We start from the raw sequence: 21,948 nt of genomic DNA on the forward strand, positions 1-21,948 counted from the left end.
TGACAATGTTCAATTATGACTTATAATAATAACACAAATACATTTTAGAAAAATGAGCATGCATAAGTAGCTTTTTTGTTTTGTTTTGTTATTTTGTTTGTTTGTTTTAAGACAGGGTTTCTCTGTGTAGCCCTGATTGTCGTGGAACTCACTCTTGCAAACCAGACTGGCCTCGAACTCACAGAGATACACTTGCTTCTGCTTCCCAAGTGCTGGGATTAAAGGCGTGCGCCACCGCCTCCTGGCTAGACAGTTTTAAAATGAAGACTGTGTGAGACTCGTGGGGCGACACAGAGAGGGATCTGTGACAACGTCGCCGAGAAAAGCCAGGCTAAGCACACAGTTCTGTCAATGGCATGTTGCACCTCCAGGGTGGTGGGACGGCAGGCTTTGGTGCGGTTCTTAACTTGCTTTGTTTGGCCCTTTGCACTAGATGACGGGAGGAAGCACTGGCTGACTATCCTCCGGCACCATCTCACCATCTAAAGGCCAAACAACCAGCACACCAACAAAGGAGAGCGGAGGAAGGATGGGACCAAAAGAGCTGTCACAAGGGGTTGGGGGACAGAAAACAGTGCGTGTAACTGACACAGAATAGGGCGGGAATAATTAGGGTGAGAGTTCAGTTTGCCCGGGAATAAAAGGGGGAGAAAGACCTGCCAGAGTGCCACCATGCATCACCCTTAACAGCCATGTCATTCTCTAGAACTGACGGCAGCGCAGAATGTACCCTTAAGTACGGTCTCATCAGCTCGGACTGCTAAGTTCTGCTGAAAACTACTGAGTCATAAAAGTAAATGCATAGACACTGCAGACGAGGCCAGCGTGTACACAGCCTCTCTCTATGTCACCACACAGATGATGTGCTTCCCTTTCAAAAGGTGAGACGTGAACAGCTAAACCCCAGAGGGGAGAAACAGCAGTAAAGACATGGCTGCCAGAGACAGCAGCAAATGGGAAGAGTGGCCACTACCCACCGACATGGTAGCTGAAAGGACGATTTCAAACGCTTGTGCCAGGAACTGGAGAGATGGGGAGCATGTGCTGTTCGGTTCCCAGCACAGACAAGGTGACTTACAACCTTCCTTAACTCCACCTTCAGAGGATCTGGCACCGTCTTCTGATCTCCATGGGTACCAGGCACATACACACACACACACACACACACACACACACACACACACACGCAGTGCACATACACTCATTCAGGCAAAACACTCATACACATAATACATTTAAAAAATAATGTTGTTTGTGTGTAGTGTTCCTTTAAAACAAGAAATGGTGTAAGAGGGCTTGAGGGGTTAGGGGTGTCCTGAGGTGGAAAAGACACCTGTTGTAGTCTACATGTTGTGTGGTGTTGATTGGCTTTTTTGTGAACCTGACACACGCTATGGGCATCTTGGAGAAAACCTCAGTTGAGAAAATGACTTTGTAAGGCTGGTCTGTAGGAAAGTCTGTAGGGCTTCTTCTTGATTGATGATTGATGTGGGAGGGCCCACGGACCAGGACTGGGCTGGTGGTCCTGGGTTGTATAAGAAAACAGGCTGAGCGAGGCACGGTGAGCAGGACTTTTCCGTGGAATCTGCTTCCTCCGCCTCCGGGTTCCCTTCTTAAGCTCTTGCCCTGGCTCCCATTAGTGATAGAACCCTTAAGCCAAAGAAACCCTTTGCTTCCCACCTTCATTTTGGTCATGGTGTCTTTATCACAGCAACAGAAGCCTAACGGTCTGAGACCAGAGTGAAATAGAAGAGACAGCAACACACATATGGTTTCTAAGACAGACCGATGAGAAACGCCCCCACACCGGGACAAAGGGAGTCACGTCTAATTTAAAAGCTGGGAGGAAGCCCAGCTCACCTATCAGACCTGACTAAAACGCTGCAGCAGGATTTGCTTTGCTCGGAAGTCAGTCTCCTTAATTATACCATCGACTCACCAGACTCACATCCCGTGTGCTGTCTGCTGATCGGCTTCCCACTTAAGAAAAGCAGTGGGTTTTCCACATTTTAAAGTGTGTGTGTGTGTGTGTGTGTGTGTGTGTGTGTGTGTGTGTGTAACTTCCAAATTTAAAACACCAACATTAAAAAGACTCTAAGACTCAAAAATACCACCAAACAAATCTACCCCCAATGGAAGGTAGTCAGTCACTGCTGTTTCTGAACACCACAGCCAACACTAAGCAGACTGCACACAGCTGCCTGCTCAGCACTGTCTGTATGGCCGCCTCTTCACACTGACTGTCCTCATAACAAATGACAGAAATGAGAATCAATTCTTTGATTCACATGCAAATTTTTAAAAATATTTATCTATATAACATTCCTATAATTCCAATTACATCAATGTGTAGTCTATGGAGTTTCGTATGATGTCAGAGGACAGACAGAGGACTGCAGCAAAATTATTCAGATATCAGTGATAGCTTGGGAGCACATTGGCGCAGGGCTTTCTGAGGGCACCATGTAGTTTGGCGGGAGTAGGGGGGTGGTACTGAAAATAAATTACAGTGTGATAAAATCAATATAGGAAAACAATTAGCTGTGAAAAGGGGATCCTGTGACCTAAGAGATATCTGAACACAAGCAACTACTATAAATGGGTCATTTGAAAAAAAGACCCGGGCAGAAATGAGAAACACACACACACACACACACACACACACACACACACACACACGTGCGCGCACGCGTGCACACATCCACACGCATGTCATTGTCACATCAGAGGGGATACACTTTAAAAACATAAGTGAGCACTATTATGTCACAAAAGGGTGTGTGCACAACCAGGGTCTGCTCTTACCGGAAATGATTTGCTTTGCCCCTGGAGAACACAGAAGACCAAGTTAGGATAAGAAGCTAATTTAAAGGCATAGAATAATTCTAAGCCCTCACCATTGTCTTACACCAGAGGCATTTCCAATCTTGCAGGCGGAGAACACTGCCACATGTTTTGTCACAGACTGCACACTTGGCACTCACGGGCAAGTTGCCTTCAAGCCATTGGTGAGGCATGGCGACCTATGGACGGGAGGAAAGAGTGGTCAGAGAGAAGCCTGAGGATGCCATTGTCACCCTGCAGAAAATGGGGAATGCCTTCCCACTCTACAGACTCAATCATGTGCATGCTGAGAGTCCTTCCCTCATTCTCTCCATACCTATGGACATCTATCATGCCTGAATCCTAAAGGTATACAAAGAGAAGACAGAAGGCTCACTCTTTGAGATTTAGCAGAAATCTAGCTGAGGAGAAAGATGTGCAAAGGCTTAGGAAACAGTGAGCTCTAAAGGGTTCACAGGCAAGATACAATGGAGTCCAAGTTTGAAGTGGGTACTGTGGAGAGGAAGCCCAGAATCTGCAGAATGAACATCTCAGCTAAGCCTTGAAGACCACTGAGTGTGTCAGACAAAAGTCTTTAACCCAGCCAAGCAAGCACTCCCAAGTCTTACTTAGAACAGATTCCCCTACAAGCAGAGAACCGAAGAACGCTATGACGCAATCAACTAAAAATCAAAACTTACGATCAACGAACACTTGCCATCTAACCCAAATAACCCATCTCCCCACTTAACTCTCTGCCATTATGCTCTACAAGAGCAGGACATGAGAGGACTTGCTGGGAAGGGGCGGGGCCACAGCAGCTTACACCATCCTCGTCCTCAATGATATCCTTCCCGATGGAGGCCAGTGTGGTCCATTTGCAGTTATTAGTTGCCCTCACCGCACATCTTTTGTGAGCCTTGAACTTACACACTTTAAAAAAAAAGATAATCATGAAAGTCAGGGGTTTCGACGTGAAGGAAGTGAGAGCATGAAACTTTCAAAGGGGGTGGGATTCGGGGGGTGGAAGGGAGGTGGGGGTGGAAGGAGGCAGGAGGAAAACAAGGTTCAAAGAAAAGGTTTAAGCTCCAGAAGTGGTAACTGAAATCTTAAATTTTAGTGTCTTGATATTTATGAAGCAGTCAAAATGTTAACATAATAGATTGCTGCTAAGAAGAGAAATTAAATAAACACAGAGTATTGGTTCTTCAGAAAAGCAAAACACAGACACGCACACACACTCAGAATAATCCAGTAACAAGAGTACTTGTAAAATATCACTTCTCGATCTAGGTATGGATTGGATGTGTTTGATTTGAGAAAATTCATTGAGGTTTGCATTTCTGGCATCTGCATTGTTGTGCATTTACATTAGTGGTTTGAAACTGTCATAAGGTAAAGGTCATCCAGCAATATTTTCAAGTTCAAGTACATGAAGAAAACCATCAGACAGCCTGGAAAGCAGTCACAAAGATGGGGAAGCAGTCAGCTGGAGCTGGGCCTGTGGCGCACGCCTTTAATCCCAGTACTCAAGAGCTGGAGGCGGGTGGTTAGGAGTTCAAGGCCAGTCTAGAATACAGTGCGTTGCACTCAAGGACATGTAATGTCAGATGGTCAAGTCCTTCATTACTTCAAAATCTTGCCATGAAATGAAACAGCTCATTTAAAACAAGCAGCACACTTTATAATAAAGTGCTGTGCACAATAGGCCTTGAGACTAACAAGCCTCATAGCAAGCAATGCTGGGAAGCCAGACTGTTGCTATGGTCACCAGGAAATGCAAGTGACTTTTCTGCACCTACATTTTGCTAGACGGCAACAGAATTTCTTCTGAGATGGGTGGAAAACAGCACGTTCCCTGACTAATCATGGAATTATCTGAAACCACAAAACTTCACAAATGCTGTGGTAAAATTATGGCTTTTATTCCAAGATTTAGTCTTTGCCATGCTGGATCCTCCTAAATATTAAACAGTAGTTAAGATAAGTATCCATCTTTATATATTTGATATTATCGATTTCTTGAGATCACCACCTAAACCTGTTTCATTCAGATACTATTCAAATAATTGTGAAGGGTAATTTCTCCCTAGGATGATACTTAACATTCTCAATGAAATGAAGAAATTATGAAAAGTGCTGTATTAATTTTTTTTTTTTACAGTGAGTTTATGCCTGTCTGACTTCTGTTTACATGTCCTAACCCGGTCATAGTCTGAACTGGCAGGAGAGGAAGAGGGTGCCATTGCAGAACTCCATCCCAACCCCCAGACTCAGAGTAAACAGTGATACAAGGGCACTCCCGGGTTTTCCCATCTGAAATCCACTAGGAGTAAGATTCTATCACTACTTTAACTCAAACTCTAGCTTTGAGTGCTCAGAATCACTTAAGATGTGACTGCATTTGAGAAGCATCTGGTATCGACTCTATACATGGTTCAAAGATCGTACCCAACACTACCTGAAGAGGTACGAGCTTTCCCCTGGGAGCTATTAACAGATTTGCCTTTGTTACTCACAGTTCCTAAATTAATAACTCACACATTGTATAATTAAAATTATAGCATTTTTAAAAAGGAAAGAAATAAAGCACTAGCATGGGTGTGGTGGTATTGTGTCCCCCAATATATGTGCACCCTAATAAACTTATCTGGGGTCAGAGAACAGAACAGCCACTAGACAGACACAGAGGCCAGAAAATGGTGGCACTCACACCTTTAATCCTGTCACTTGAGAAGCAGAGATCCATCCGGATCTCTTTGAGTTTAAGGCCATACTGGAAACAGCCAGGCATGGTAGCACACACTTTTAATCCCAGAAAGTGATGACAGGAAGCAGAAAGGTATATAAGGCTTGAGGACCAGGAACTAGAGGCTTTTTAGAAGTTGGCAAGGTGAGGTTAGCTGTGGCATGTTCTGTCTCTCTGATCTTTCAGCATTCACCCCAATACCTGGCTCCAGGTTTATTTTTATTAAGGCCTGTTAAGATTCGTGTTACACATGGGCCTTACTTTTAAGGAATCTTAAAGAAGTTTTAAATGAGGATAGGAGGATGAGATGGTGTACAATGTTTGCCTAATGTACATGATGCTCTGGGTTCAGTCCCCAGTGTTGTGCAGAACAGAAAAGGCAATAGCAATAGAATATCCATTTAAATGAAGCTTAAGTAAAGGAAAATATTTCAAATAATGCAATATAAATAACCATTAGGAATTCTGCCAAGAAATGTACACTGGTCTCCACAGTCAATTAGAACAAGAACACTAGAATATTACCAAGCTCAAGGGATTTTTAGATAGTGATAGCTTTTTCACGAGAACATTGAATTTTGACATATGCTTCCTTTCAAATGATTTCTGTTGAGCAATAGTATTTCCTCAAATCAGTCCCTTGTGTGCTGAGCCCAACACTGAACTAGAAGAAAACTTAAATCTTGATTTAAATAAACACATCTCCCAGGCCTTGCCCCCCACAGCGTTTTTTTCTGCAGTGTGTCTGTCTGCTTCTTTCAGGACGAGGCAGTACCCAGGATGAGGCGCCTACGGTACTTCGGCTGCTGGTAGGGCGTAAATGCAGAATGCTACGGTACCTTCGCAGGACAGGCCGTGGGAGGTAACTCCGGAGAGGCTCTCTCTGCACACATTACAGAAGGTAGGCCGGGCATGGGAGCAGGCGTACCAGTTATGCATCCCTGAGAAATGTTCCACATTAAACTGAGCCACCTAGAAAGGAAATGTTAGGTCAGAGCTGCCACACAGGAGACCAAGGCTAGAGACTCATGACTACCTGCAATATTCCCTCTCCGCCGAGGACCCAACTATCGACCCATTACTCTGAACAGCAAGCACTTGAAGTAAAAAAAAAAATGAAGTCTCCGCAAGTTCTAATGAGCCTGCCAACACTTCCATCTGCACAGGCTAGCTTGGGCTGTGGCAAAGGACATGGAACAGGTACTTTACCTCATAGGGTTCTCTGCTCTGTACTGACTTCAGAGAGCTCATCCAATCTTCCATCTCCTTCCTGTTCTCAGCACATAGCATCAGCCTTCTGAATGGAGTGATTATCTGAAAGAAACAATTCAGTCTAGTGATTATGAATAACCAACAGGAGGGGTTTCGGAAAGCCCAGCCTCTTACAAGGCAGTTCCATCTCTTCCGGGTCTCTATTTCCTCGATGAAGGAGAGGTGTCTGTAACACCGAGGAGTTTGGTTCTGTGTGGACAGAATGTGTTCCAGGGAAGGATGGTCCTCGGGACTCTTTGCTCGTCTCTGATTCTGTTGCTACTAATCAGGCCTTTTAGCTCTGTCTAAAGATGACTCCCACAAAGAAACAAGCATTCTTACTGCATGGAATGCATCTTGAAACCTAGTTTTAAAATACACTTCGAAGTAATTTGCCATGACACATAGCTTTCAATAAGGAAGAGTTTTACATGGAAAATGTAGTCTTATATTTCATAACTGACTGACTATGCTATCTCTACTACCCGTGTGAATAAGAGTCATACAAGGCTTTTCCCTCTCACTGTGTAGAGATTTATAGCATTACTTTTTAGTCGGAGCGGGAGACAGCATAAAAATTCTCGAGGAAAGAAAATAATTGTGACTTTCATTTTTTTTTTTCACGACACTTGAGAAAAAGCAAATTAATTGTATTAAGAACCTTAAAGAAAGTGGAGTGGGAAACTCTGGCTATTTTAGCACCAGAGGTGCTGCAAAATAAGCTTCCAACTGAATTCTGCTTACCAATACAGCCTATCTATCGTGGCTGCTGCCTTGAGATCCCTGAAACAGAGGCACTCACAGCAAGGAAGGGCCCATTTACATACTGTCGGCCGACAGCAAAATGCTGCGTTCCTCTCAAGAAATTATTTTCAAATCGTATGTTAGAGATCTATTTATACAACAAATATAAAAACTGCCCGAGTCCAATCTCTTGATCAACTAATAAACTAAGTATCTTTACCATATTTACAGCAGATATCATGAGTGATTTGGAAGAAAAATCATCTTTGAGAAAAAAGAAAGGGAACCATTCCCTCAAGAGGGAACTGGTGTACTTCACCACCCCTGATCTAAGCGCGTAAGTCTACAGCGCAGGCAACAGAGAAATGAGCCCGTCTGAGCCACTCACCAGCCACTGCCGCCTCAGTAGGCTACACCATCTTCCAGAAGCCCAGAAGCTTTTACTACTTGTGACAGGCATTCGCATTAAATAGAGCCAGCCCACCGTCACATGGCACAGGGGCACCAACCGCGCCGCTCTGCGTCTTTGTTAATTGCACATGAAATCGAAGACAGCCTCACTTTCGAATTTTCTGGTTTTAAACGACCTTCTTGGGGTAAAGCTTATTAGCAGTTGGTCACTTCTCTTCCTGAATAAATAGTTAATGCAAAGAGCAATGCCTCGCTCATTACTTGGAAGCCAAATGGATGCTTTATTGCTTCAAAATGTTTTTCTGGGGCAGTTCATCAAATGTGGCAGAGAGGTACCATTAAATCATAATATACTGCTGGCTCTGGAGGCTGGCCCAGCGTCCAGAAACATCCATGTTCCGCTGGCTCACTAATGTTATCTGAGTGAGTACTGCCTCTATCATTTATTTGACTTTAGCTATACGATTGGGAGTGGGGTGGGGTGTAAATAGAAGGGCTCCTTTCACGTGTCATTCCATTCTTTGATTTTGTCCTTTGTGAAATTCTAGGCAAAGCTCGGTGACTGACAATCAAAACTAAAGCTTTCTAAAGCCATCGTGAACTTAAAAGGCAGGGGAATGGCTTCTAACTTTTCTTAGAGATTTTGGAAGTAGACAGGTACTTCAGTTCTAAGTGATTCCAGCAAGACTGCATAACTCACTCATGGGCACGCCTTACATGCTAAAGAAGAGTGTATATTTGCGATTTCCACCTTTGCATCAAGACTTGCTTAAAGATGAGCAGTCATGAGCAAGCAAAGGTCATCATACCCCAAAATTCAGACCCAAAAGTTAAGTTTTTAAAGGCAAAAAGACAGCAGAAATATTTTGATGGGCAGGCCTTGTGATTAATCACCATTAAGAATCTACTCATTGCAAAACCACACTCTCAGAAGTAGTATGAAAAGAAATCAGTCCTTCACAAATGACGTGGCACAGAGACGGGTTAGCTTCGCGGCTACGGTGCTCAAGAGCCCAGCTGTCTGGGCTACGACAAGCTCTGCTCAGCCAGCAAACCTGCAGCCTGCAAGCCTTGCCTCTCTCCTCCAAGCTTCCATGTACTCGCCTCCTCCCACAGCCATAGGGCTGACACACAACACAGGCTCTGGTTATTCTCCAACTGAACTCCATCACTACAGCCCTGCTTCTCACCAGCTTGTGTAAAGGAGATGTAGGAAGGGCAAGTTTAGAAAATTACTTGCTTCCTAGCTGGAAGTTTACCTGCCTCACACGCTGTCATGATCATAGGCAGCCCCTGGCCTAAGGGGAAGCAACAAGAACGCCTCTCACACACGGGGGGGGGGGGGGGGGGGGGGTGAAGGGGAGGGGGGGGGGGGGGAGGAGGGCTATCTTCCTACATCTGCTGGGGCAAGTCCAGGAAGCTTCTGGAACCAGAGGCTGTGCTACCTTCCTCAAAGGATCTGAAGCTTACCCATCCTAAAGCGTTCCCTATCCCCTATCTGTAACTTCCTCTTCCTGTTACCCCAATATCATTGTTTCCATGCACATCTGAACTAGCGTTCCTTGAACTATGACAGCCCCGGAGTCTCTAGAGCACACACATGTGTTCACCTGTCATTTACTAAGTATGTGCAGACTCTGCCAAAGCCAGAGAAAACACTACAGGGTTGGTCACAGGAGTCTGTAAGGGAGCAGAGGAAATCACCGATTTACTTGTCTGGAAACTGCTAGGGTACCAGGCAGTGTCATCTAAATTGGTTTCCTAAATAGTACCTAGGAAAGTAGAAAAACTTCCATTAGTAGAATGGTTAACAGTGAGAATCACTGGCAAAAGATCAATCCAACCACACTATTACTCACTTCTAAGACTCAAGAATCTCCCAGTCTGGCTGGGTAAGGAGACTCTCTTACCCAGAAATGGGGATGGCTGAGGCAGAAAAATGTCTGAGGCCTTCCTGGACGACATAGTAAGTTCCTCTGCCAGGCTGGGCTATACAGTGAGACCCTGTTTCAAAACACCCCCTCCCCAAAAATAATTCAGTCTGATACAGCATTAAATATAAAATCTGATGGAACCGGGACACCAAAGTTAGACTGTAAGTATGCTAATGTGTATAGAAAAAAAAAACCCACAAAAACAAAACCCAAGATACATAGCCAAATGCAATCAAGAGATTACAGTATTACAGACCAATTTAATTTTTTGTTCATTTATCTACAGTTTTTAAAGAAAATATGTAGTGCTTCTGTAATAAAAACATTTTTTAACTGACAGAAAGATGAGAGGTTTAGAATATAAAATTGTACAGAAAGGTTTTTTTGTTTTGTTTTGTTTTGTTTTGTTTTGTTTTGTTTTTGGTAGGGAGAGGGATGAGAGGTGAGGGGGCCGGGAAGAGAGACAGCCAATACTAAAGATGGTTTGGAAAGCTATGTGGAAACCTACTGTTTTAAATGATTCTGAAAGTTTGACTGGAGTTATCCTCCATGAGGGATAAAGGTTGTCAAATAAAAAGTCCAGGGTCTGGGCTGGAGAGATGGCTCAGTGGTTACGAGGCTGTTCTTCCAGAGGTCCTGAGTTCAATTCCCAGCAACCACATGGTGGCTCACAACCATCTGTAATGAGATCTGGTGCCCTCTTCTGGCATGCAGGCGGACAATGTATACATAATAAATAAATCTTAAAAAAAAAAAAAAAAGTCTGGGGTCAGAAGTGGATACCTGCCCTCCAAGTGGATCAACAGTGTTCCAAAGAAGCCCTACCACCACACACACACACACACACACACACACACACACACACACACTAGGTTACTATCATTGCTCTTGGATGCCCGTCAGAACTTCATGTCAAGGCCTATTCTAAAGACACACCACACACTTTCATCTCAGGACATGGAGAAATCAAGTTGGTTTTGACAGGAAATCATCCCCTCTGTTGGCTAGCTTTCATAGTTCTGGAAGGGAAGTACTTACTATACAGGGTGCCTGGGACAGGAGCCGGGGAGAAGGGTGGGGGGTTCACGAACAATCTTACCTAGCTGTGAACGTTGTGAACTAAAATGATGATTAGTGTGGCAAGGTACATCCATAGGCGGCACAAATGATTGGATTTTAAAGCTCACTCCATAGGAGGAGATGCCTGCTGGTACTGCGACCCTAGCCAAGAATCCATGGTTGGAGAGTTCGAAAGTCCCTGGGTGAACCTACTACTGTTATTCTGCTAAGCGGGTACAATGTCAAACTGACCTCTAAGGACACATCTCTAAAACCATACATTAGTGCAGACCTCAGACTTCATCCATTTCCTTTTAGCAACGGACAGTGGTTAGTGCAGAAACCCACAACTGATCAAAGTACAGAGAATAAAATACCTGTGGGATGCTCAGCTACAAATAAGATTATCTACGTCCCTCCACCACTGCCACCCCATAATATCCCACATTGACCTTTACACACAGAGGCTCAGGGAAAACGGAGGAAGAAGGGAGAGAAAGTCTGTAAAGCCAGTGGCTGGGGAGGAGTGAAGCAAACCAGTTCTTCAGATACAATGTAACTATGCGCTCTGAGCTCACAGCTAATGTGGTTCCCTGCCCAAGACCTGCCCACGATCAGGACAGTGAACAGTAGTATAGCACGGTACAGGGAGGGCTCGTGAGTTCCCATGCCTAACTAAGGAACTTCTGGGGAGGGCAGAGTCAGTGTTCCGCAAGTGTGTGACCCCCTAGCAGGACGATCACATTGCAGTGGGCATCACAAACTGGGCTGTGGGAGGAGGAGATGATGCCGACACAAGTTGGGAGGGTGTGGAGAGGTGGGAGGTGTATCTGGGAGGAACTGGGGAGAAAGGTGGAGGGCTGAATTTGATCAAGATATACTGTGTGGAATTTTTAAAGAATAAAATTGCGTATGTTTGAAAAAGAACAGTAAAAGGTATGGTGGACCTAAGTAGGACGCCTCCAGCTCTTCTATAGCTCCCAATCACCTGGTTTGTTTCCTTTGCAAATCCCAATTATAAGCTGCAACCCTCTCAATCCAACGAAGGCATGGGTACCAATCCTTTAAAAACAACAACAACAACAAACAAAAACCCCTCCAGGTGATTCCAAAGTGGAGATAAGTTTGAGAACCAATGTCTACAGGTCATTTTCATTCTACACAACAATGTCTGAGCTCAAAAATGAAAGAAGTTTCTGAAGAGCAGTGAATTTGAGGGAATTGTCTGGAGTCGGGGTAACCGAGCCTAAATCTCGCCAGCATTGTGTCTCTGGGGCTGAGACCGTGCTTCTGAGCCTCAGTGTTTCCCAAGCTAACTACAGACAGCGCCGGAGCTCACTGGTGGTCAGGGGTCCATTGATGAAGTGATTTAGGTTAAGCTCAACTAAAGGCCGCCTGTCTCTTACCACTCACAGAGACTGCATCTGCACCATCATTTACAGATTTCATACTCATTTCTTGTATTTGTGGTCCAAGACGAAAGTCAAGAGAGCTTTAATCAAAAATGGAGGTTTCTGCCAATAAAACCCCAAGCCTAGTAAACTAACATCGTCAGAATTATGATAGTGACCTAGTGACAATCTCCTTGGACAAAAGAAAATAACCAACAAATTAAGGTTGGGGGGGGGGGGGAGATTCTTCTATTGCACTACACCCAACCTTACCTAAAGTGAATGAAGAAAGCATACAAAAATGAAGAGGTCAGAGTCCTGGTACAGCAAAAGAATTGTAACACGCCATTGTTACTATCTATCATACCTAAGTTATAGAAGGCAGAGAGCTCCTTGCTTTAACTCAGATATCCGGCTCTGCCATAAAGGAAATTCTCCGACATTCTCTGGTCATTTTCCAAGTCCAACAGCTTTTTCTATTAGGAAACCCTTATTTCTGATCTAACGTTCTACCTGACTGCATCCACTCTGTTCAGGACAAGCTGTGTTTTAATCTGGATCCACCTTGCTGCAATATGAGTTCACACAGAGTGAGGAATCTTTCTTGGAGAGCAGGACAGCAGGAATTATAATTGAGCTATAATAACTTTATCATCATATTTATTAAAATTTGACTTTCTCCACAGTCTAATCAGATCCAAGGGTGAGTCTTTTTCACACTGGCTTTGCTATCCCTGTAGACTGTCAACTGCTCAGTCTTAATATACTTCCATCCTTCCTTATGAAATCTAGACCCAGCTCTTTAATTATACATGGTGCCTTTTTTCTCATTCTTTTTTTATGGCGTGAAATAATTCACTTTGACAACTTAAATGTGCCAAACTGCAATGTGATCATGCATCTTAAGTGACTATTTTAGGAACAGAGATGCCCCCGTTTTTCAGAGTACACTGGGGAACTTCGCTATCCAAGAGCACAGACGTGCAAAAGCACAGGTGTGCACCTTCATCAAAACGAACCCATCCGAGCCCCAACGCGACTCTCAGAAGTGCCTTTGGAAAGCTTCGAAGGAGGTGAGGATAATTTCAGTAGTGACTCTGGATGTGCTCTGGCACAGCCACCCAAACGATTTTGTCACTCACCTGGGTTATCAAGCATGAAAGGTAATTTAAGTGTCTAACTTTCCTATCAGTAAAGGCAATGCCTGGTCTCAATGATGTCAAAAAGGTTCTCTGAACCTTCCTGTTTCTCTGTCTCTTTTTTGGCATCCTTCTGATCCCAGACCACAGGACTCTGATCTGCCTGCACCATTACTCCTTTGGGGACCACCAGTCTGACAGAAGAGCCTTCCATGTCCAACACCTCATATAACACACCACAGGACTCTGATCTCTAGTGTCTTCTTTGGTTCGTCTGTATAAAGTCGGTGCCTGTTTCTTCAATATACATTGAAACCAGAATTTAATAGGTAGAAACACAAACAGCCAAAGGCCCTGTCTTTCACCTGGCCAATTCATGAGCTTCTAACAATACTGGTCCCTTTGGGGATGTGCAGTTGAGAGGTTTTGTTTTGGGGGTGGTTTTTTGTTTGTTTGTTTTGTATTTTTTGTGTTTTTGTTTGTTTGTTTGTTTTTTGTTTTTCAAGACAGGGTTTCTCTGTGTAGCTTTGCGCCTTTCCTGGAACTTACTTGGTAGCCCAGGCTGGCCTCGAACTCACAGAGAGCTGCCTGGTTCTGCTTCTCGAGTGCTGGGATTAAAGGCGTGCGCCACCACCACCTGGCTGCATTTGAGTCTTAAATTTAGCTTCCCACGTGGTCTAGTGTCTGGGGTCAATATTTCGCCCAATTGATTACCTCACTGTTCAAGCCCCATCTCTTTTCTAATATGACAATTATTTGCCTATTTTTTCCGGAGATATTAATGGATAATAGAGGTTTAAAATATATTTCCTTCCAAGGTTGCTTACATTTTAATGGAAGAAATGACATTATAACATTAGTACAATACATCAGTAGTACAGCACATAATGGAACTGAAGTGTGACATGATGTCACCGTGAGTTCATTCAGGCCACTTGGACCAAGGAAAGTGCTCTGAGCACTGCATGCATGTGGTGCATAGACATACCCGCATGCAAAATACTGATAAACATAAAAAAAAAACTTTTAAAAAAGACACATTTCTCAAATTGATGGAATGTACACACATTCATTTTTTTCTGTGTGAACACTGCAGAAGCTACACTGAGTGGTCAAGGAGGAAAAAAAAAAAAGTTCCATGAAGTCCTCAAACACCAATTTCACCATATCCAAGATGAAGTGGAATAATTTATAAAGACATTATAGACCACTGATAAAATTAAAGCTGGCTTACTTTAAAGTAAAGCACACACATGCTTCACTACTAATTTACAGATGAAATTCACTAAGAAATTTTACTATGTAGGCAGCATACTATGCAAACAGGACTCTCGATCATTCCTTAGGGAATATCAGCACAGAACCATGTTTATATTTGTACACCAAATGCGCGCGCGCGCGCGCACACACACACACACACACACACACACACACACACACACACACGCACACACAATCAAAGCCCTTTCAAAGTCAATCTGCTCTTCCATTTTGACGGACTCTCACTGGTCAATCAAGTTAACTGAATAACAAACAACTTAGAGATCTATGGCGGCGGCAGTGGCGGGGAGGGGGGCAGGGGGGCAGTGAAGGGAGGGTCCTGTTACGGAGATTTGTGATCTCAAAAGTCAAAACAGCCCCCAGAGGCACTGAGAATAAAGGGTGGGCTTGTTATGAACACGGGAAGTCTATGCCACGCCTGCCAAGTTTTCTGGCATGGAGAAACTGTGTACCTTCGGGGTGTAATATTGTTTTCAACAATCGACCTTGAAATCAAGTAATTACCAACACAATGACACTGATGTGGGAGAATCCCATAGCAGAATCAAACACTTGACTCACTTGTGGCAGGGGTCAATGAGGACAGGAGTCAAGTATTGAAGAGTAACTTCTGGTGGGAACTTTAGAAGCACAGAACACAGTTGTTCTAAGAAGTCACTGAGTAACAAGAGTCCATCCTTGCCAGGAGTGTGCCTCTCTTCTTTTTTTGTAGGAATACCTGACTCCTGTCCTTGGCAGAAAGGCACTGATCCCTTCCTTATCTCACCACTAACTATGAATTAATTCTGTACAACATACTGCCAAAAAAAAACCAAAACAAAACAAAACAAAAAACCAAATGACCTGTCCACAATTTGTTATTTCTTATATAAACATAAAAATAGCAATGGTACTGTTATAGCAAGGAAAATGAAGCGATTTAGTATTCCTTCACCATACGATGGTGAACTGTGCAGCTGTGTTCAGCCTTTCCCCTTCACAGCTGGAGGGATGGTTCCCGGAGAGTGTGGGGTGAAGTGTAACGTGTGAGATTTGCCTTTCGGCTTCAGATGCAACAGGCAAGGAGCACGGATGAAATAAAACAGGTCAAAAGAGGTGGGTAGGCAAGGGGTAAATGGCATCCAGGACAGAATCATCCTAAATGTTGGTCATTTTGAAAGGATTGTGATGGCTAATCTTGGATGTTAACTTGATACACTGGGCAAGGGGGGGACCCTCGAGTAAAGAACTGCCTCCACCAGACCGGCCTATGAGCAGGTCTGTGGGGCATTTTCTTAACAGTTGGTTGATGCGGAGGGTCCAGCCTACGGTGGGCTGGTAATATCCCTAGGCAGGTGGGCCTCGGCTGTACAAGAAAGGCTGCTAACATGAGCCTTGGAGTAAAGCCAGAAGGCGGCGCTGCTCCGTGGTTCCGCCCTCTGCTCTTGCCTCTGTCCCTGCCATGACTTCCCTCAGTGATCAACTGTAACCCAGAAGTGTAAGCCGGATAATCCCTTTCTTCACATCAACAGAAAGCAAATGGAACAGGCACTAACACATTTTCAAACCCCAACCTCAGCTCTTTAAAGGCTAGGGTGAGGGACTTGAGTCCTAGTCACCTTACACGCACTAACATCCTAAGCAACATTTGGCCCTGAACTCAAACAGCCACCAGACTGTTGTTGTCCATCTTCAAAGAGCATCCCTGTGGGGTTGAGATAGTGTTGCTTTACAGCTGAGCTATTATTGCTGTGTATGTGTTTGCCTATATAAGGTGTGTGTGTGTGTGTGTGTGTGTGTGTGTGTGTGTGTGTGTGTGTACATGAGAGGACATCGTTGCTTGGCTGTCGTTCCTCAGGTCCCACTCACCACATTGTTTTTTTTGAGATAGTGTCTCCCATTAACCTGGAACTCATCAAGTGGACTGGGCTGCCTGGCCAGAAAGAAGGTCCCAGGAATTTGCCTGTTTCCACCTGACCAGATCTGGATAAGTACATAGCACCGTGCCTGGCTTTCAGTTCTGAAGACTCAAACTCAGGTCCTCATGCTTGCTAAGGCCAGCACCTCACCAACTGAACCAACTCTCTCCCCCTCTCTTTTTTTTGGGGGGAGGGGAGTAGGGGGTGTTTCGAGACAGGGTCTACTCTGGGTAGCTTTGCGACTTCCCTGGAACTCACTTCATAGACCAGGCTGGCCTCAAAGTATAAGAAAGGTGTTGAAAAAAGGAACCATAATGATCGCAATCAGCTTCACTCACTGATAGGTCACTGCAAACCAGGCACCCTCAGGAAACACAACATTTACAAGATATATACTCTCAGATGGCATTGTGCTCAGGTATGACACTGTACGTGAGAAACAGGATTGTCTGCATTAATTGTAATGCAGAATCATGGTGTATCAGAAATTATTTATGTCGGTTGTTGCAGACTGTAAATCAGTGGTAATTAGTTAATGAGCACATTAAAAGTGTTACCACTCACTTAGCATTTTCAGACTGTACCAGAGATCGGAACAATGCATTAGCTTTGTTCCCTTGGCACAAGCTGTTTGGTTTCTAACTGTAAATGGCTTTGTACAAAACACATAGGCGATGGGAGGTTTCAAAGCAAAGTAATGATCTTGCTTTGAACTGCTCGCTACAGAATGGGATGCTTTCCAAACTTAAATTCCCATTAGTCCATGCTCAGACTTGAGTAGTGGAGAGGACACTTGGCTTTGCTATACACTTAAAACAAGCCATGGAAATAACACCCTCCAATCACTTGAATAGAGCTGAACACACCTCTCCAAGTGCCTGCTCGCTGTTGCCAGGAGACCTTACAATTACTTCAAGTTCCCATCGTCCAGGACTTCCGTCCCATTTTCACTTCTTATATCTATTTCCTACTCTTGATTCAAGTACTACTTACACCCCAAATCCAGTTCTACGTTGGCTTCCTCCTCCCCTTCCCCCTCACTCTGACCACAGCCCTCTATCTGCACAAGGCCTCCTGTTTCTTCCTTCATTCACGTGGCAAACAGCCAGGCCACCCTCCTTTCAGGCTTTCTTTGGATGGAGCACTGTTGCCCAAGATGCTTCTCATGCTAATCCCTTGTCAAGTGCACCAGATGGGAAGCTGCCAGAGAGGGTCGGGAATACATAATTCTTGATAAAAAATTCAAAATACTTTTCAAATGGGAATGTCTGCAGTTTAAACCTGCCCCAGTTACTAACTTCCCTTCCTAAGGATAAACACTGGTCAGCTTCTTTGTGTATCTCTTCAGAGACAGTCTATCTATATATGAGAACTATGAGCTCCCTTGCAGTTTCAATACACAAAAATGCATGCATACACAAGCACACAGTAATGTTAGGGAATCTTAACTGTTCTGTATCTGAGTTTTCTCATTGAATAAAATCAGCCTGTATTGTTACACACACACACACACACACACACACACACACACACACACACATCTAATTCAAATGGCTGCATGGCATTCTGTTGTGATGTGTTTCATAATTCAATCGTCTCTGTTTGACATAGCTGGGTTCTTTCCAGTCATTTGCTATGACAATGTATAATCGATGCCTCTATTATTTATTTATTTATTGTGTGTGTGTGTGTGTGTGTGTGTGTGTGTGTGTGTGTGTGTATCTGCAAGCCTATATGGAACCGTTCCCTATCCTTCCTGACTCCAGAGGCTGAGGCAGTGAAGGTTCAGAGCAAGACATGCAGCAATCTCTTTACACTCTTTCCTGTGAAGTGTGTGTCCTGCTCACAGCAACTCCCAGATTAGAATCTTTCAGAGATTTTTTTTTTTTTTCCTACAGCCATTGTGAGGTTAACAATTTTAGTTCTTGCTAGTGGACCTATCTCTACCCATCACGAAAAAGTTGCTAAGTACAGTCACACAAAAAGTTGCAAAGGCTCCAGGAAGACACAGCTGCTCTGCAGCAGCCAGCATGGCAGCCCCCACAAACACAGTGGCTCTGCAAGACCTGCCAGCCACCGGGTCACTCTTACTTGTTCACGGGACTCCAACAAAGGTTTGTGCAGAAACTAGAACACAACTGGAAACATGCCTCAGTCAGTAGAGTGCTTGGGAGCCAAAATTCTATCCCCAGTGCTCACATCAAAAGCTGAGAGGATGTGAGCTTCAGCAGCACTGGGCAGGTAAGAACAGGAGGATCTCTGGGACCTGCTAGCCAGGCCAGCTGAAGAGTAAGTAGAAGGAGGCGTGGCCACATCGCTAAAAAAGTAACTTGAGATTTAGGTTAAACTGAAGACAAGATGTATGATGCATAACTAAGCAGTCCTGGCCACAGTGTGCTCTCACCCACTCTCATCTCTTTGGCTCCTGTCTCTCCTGCAGCAAGGTGCTCTGACGAGTTGTCAGAGCTGTGTGAGATCTCTTTCTCAGAGACAAGTTCCTCCTCTGGCTAGTGCCAGGCTTCCACAGAAACTGCAATCTTTTTTAGGGATTACTGTTTGTTTCAAAGACGTCTCTCGTGACAGGTCTACTCTCGGTTTCTGGTGACTAGCCTGTTTTCCCTCATAATCAAAAGACTAACTTCTACGTAGAGTGCCCTGCCCATGGGGACAGTGTACCAGAAGCTTCTGAGAGGGCTGGCTGACCCTCAACCCTGATTAGCTAATGCAATCTGAGTTTTAGGACTGACCAAAACCCTTTAGCTCTGGCTCACCTACCAGCAGGTGTCAATTGATGAAACCAAGGAAAATGACGAGGCTCCAGCTTGCCTGCCCTCCACCTCTCAGCCACCAATAGGCTTCCAATCTCACTGGTCCACGGCAGACTGGGCTGGCAGCTGTCCTTCACTACCACAAACCTACCTCTGTCATCCTGAATCAGAATCTAGTTTTGACCAAGTGTAAACCGAGTCCAAAGACTATAAAAATGAGTAAGGCAACAGCTACCAAACTGAAACCCTCTTTTTGGCAACCTCTAACTTAATAACTTTATCAGAAAACTGAATTATTATCTGAGACTAAAGAGAAAACCGAGGAAGATTAAAATGTCTATTCCTCACTTGTCTAATGAAAACAGCTAGCCTAGCAACCAGCAGAAGAACTGGCACCAGACAATAAGCAAGTACTCGGATCGTTGCTAACTGGTACACTGATCCACCCTACTTCCTTCTTGCTTACCAAGGGGTGAAGCTTCACTGAGAATGGCCAGATCTGAACACGTTCTACCAACAGTGGCGCTCCTTGAGAGTTGGAGAAAGGGCCCAGCATTAAGAGCACTGGCTAGGGTTCAGTTTCAAGTACCCACACGGCAGCTCACAAAATCAGTAACTACAGTTCCAAAGGACTGGACACCCTCTTCTGGTCTCCATGGGCACCAGGCATGGGTACTGACAAAATATTCAGAGACATAAAATGACAATAACTTTCAGAAGGTGGTCATTTACCAAGTTACTACCATCATATGAACCTGAAAATCCTAATAGACCATTCGTTCTCATGGAATGCACTCAATATTTAAATATTAATTATGCCTTTAGATAACCACAAAAATTTACCCAAAGTAAGTTCTCTGAACTCCAACCCCTTTATTCTGACTTCTGGAAGGAAGAATATTCCATGGGCTTATTGAGATAATGAAGTGAGATATAAAATGAAAAGCAACTACATACTCACTATTCATTCTGTTTTATACAGCAAAGAGGTTTCATAAATAAATGTATTGCTTTCTGCCTTCAATCGCTAAGATCTTGTAAAAGGACGGGCTTCCCTTGGTGCTATTTTAATTTTTTAACATTCAACATAAAACAATTATTAAAATACATTTTTAAAAATTAAAAGGTTGGCCGGGCGGAGGTGGCGCACGCCTTTAATCCCAGCACTCGGGGAGGCAGAGCCAGGCAGATCTCTGTGAGTTCGAGGCCAGCCTGGGCTACCGAGTGAGTTCCAGGAAAGGCACAAAGCTACACAGAGAAACCCTGTCTAGGGGTGGGGTGGGGGAACCCACAACAACAACAAAACAAAAACAAAAACTAAATTGAAGTTGTCCAATGCTAGTATCTGTGAAGTATGAGGATGAACTCTATTCTCCAGAACATGTCGTGCAGGATGCAAGGCTCCACATTTCAGAGTTCTGCTGCTTCATTTAGATGGATATCAGCTGGCAGGCCCTCTAGACATGCTCAGGTATTTAATATTCTATGTTTAAAATTGTTGCTCTGGCCACATTAGGCCCCTATTCCAGGCATTGACATGAGGCTGGATACTTCTTATTACAGAGCCCTAGAGTCTGTACTGCAAATGGGTATCAGAAATCAGAGTTCACCTACAAGAATATGGGGCCCAAGTGCTTTTGAGTAAACCCTTCCTCCAAATAAATGCACTAAAGTTCAAGTCAATCATACAGCCCTTTCTCAAAGAATGCATCTGCATGTGACTGAGACTATCAGTGACATGCTGCCTGGACATTTTCAAATCCTCTGCAGAGCTGGATGATTGTAGAGTCTGTGGCTCCTGGTTCAATATCTGAGAACCCTTGCCAGTTTTCATGCAGAAATTCTATGGAGAAAAGATGGGTTCTTAACGTTTAACTAACTGCATATAGTTACAAGGGACAACTAGGGGCCAGGGTGACAGTGATGTAATCAGCTTAGGACCATGTATTTGGAACCTGTGAAGAGCCTTGTACATGAAACATCTATCAAAAGTACAAATTCTTCATTTGTCCCAAGGCCCAGTGTGGCAGGCTGCCATTCACTGGGCACTACAATATGGCAGAAACACTGGGGAGGTCAGTCCTCACCCTGACAGAAATTCTCTATTGGTCTTGCACAAAATGCCTCAGACTAAAGGCCACCTAGGACTCCAGCTTCATAAATCCCTGGCAATGGGCCCAGTAATAAGAAGTGGTTTTTTGTTTGTTTGTTTGTTTGTTTGTTTGTTTTTCGGAAGAAAAGGAAGGCTGGCTTGGAAATTACTATGTAGCCTAGACTGACCTCAAATTCATAGCAATCCTCCTGCCTCAGCCTCTAAGTAGTATGTTAACATAGAGCCATTTTAAAGTACTATAAAATTTTTGAATCAACATAGACATAAAATAATTAGACTGGCTACTATTAGGTTCCTACATGTTTATGTAATCAAAGTTGAGACCACTACAATGATTCATAAGAGGCAAGAATCATGTCTGTAAGACTTACTGGTTTAAAAATAGTC

The 21,948-nt window shown here is 44.0% G+C and overlaps 1 protein-coding gene across 5 annotated transcripts in view; it reads right to left on the bottom strand.

The window, feature by feature from the left end:
• The window catches only part of Dgkh (diacylglycerol kinase eta), a 180,929-nt gene that overhangs the window by 63,329 nt on the left and 95,652 nt on the right, over nt 1–21,948 (bottom strand). For 4 of the 5 annotated variants that reach the window (XM_036199194.1, XM_036199192.1, XM_036199193.1 and 1 more), the window contains exons 5-8: nt 6,782–6,886; nt 6,412–6,544; nt 3,650–3,756; nt 2,898–3,023 (exon numbers count right to left, since the gene is read on the bottom strand). In XM_036199194.1, coding sequence (XP_036055087.1) covers nt 2,898–3,023; nt 3,650–3,756; nt 6,412–6,544; nt 6,782–6,886 — 471 coding nt within the window. Of the gene's footprint in view, nt 1–2,897; nt 3,024–3,649; nt 3,757–6,411; nt 6,545–6,781; nt 6,887–21,948 lie in introns of those variants that run through there. The other variant, XM_036199196.1, reaches the window with a different exon arrangement.

This window comes from Onychomys torridus, chromosome 9, assembly GCF_903995425.1.
Source record: "Onychomys torridus chromosome 9, mOncTor1.1, whole genome shotgun sequence".
NCBI lineage: Eukaryota > Metazoa > Chordata > Mammalia > Rodentia > Cricetidae > Onychomys > Onychomys torridus.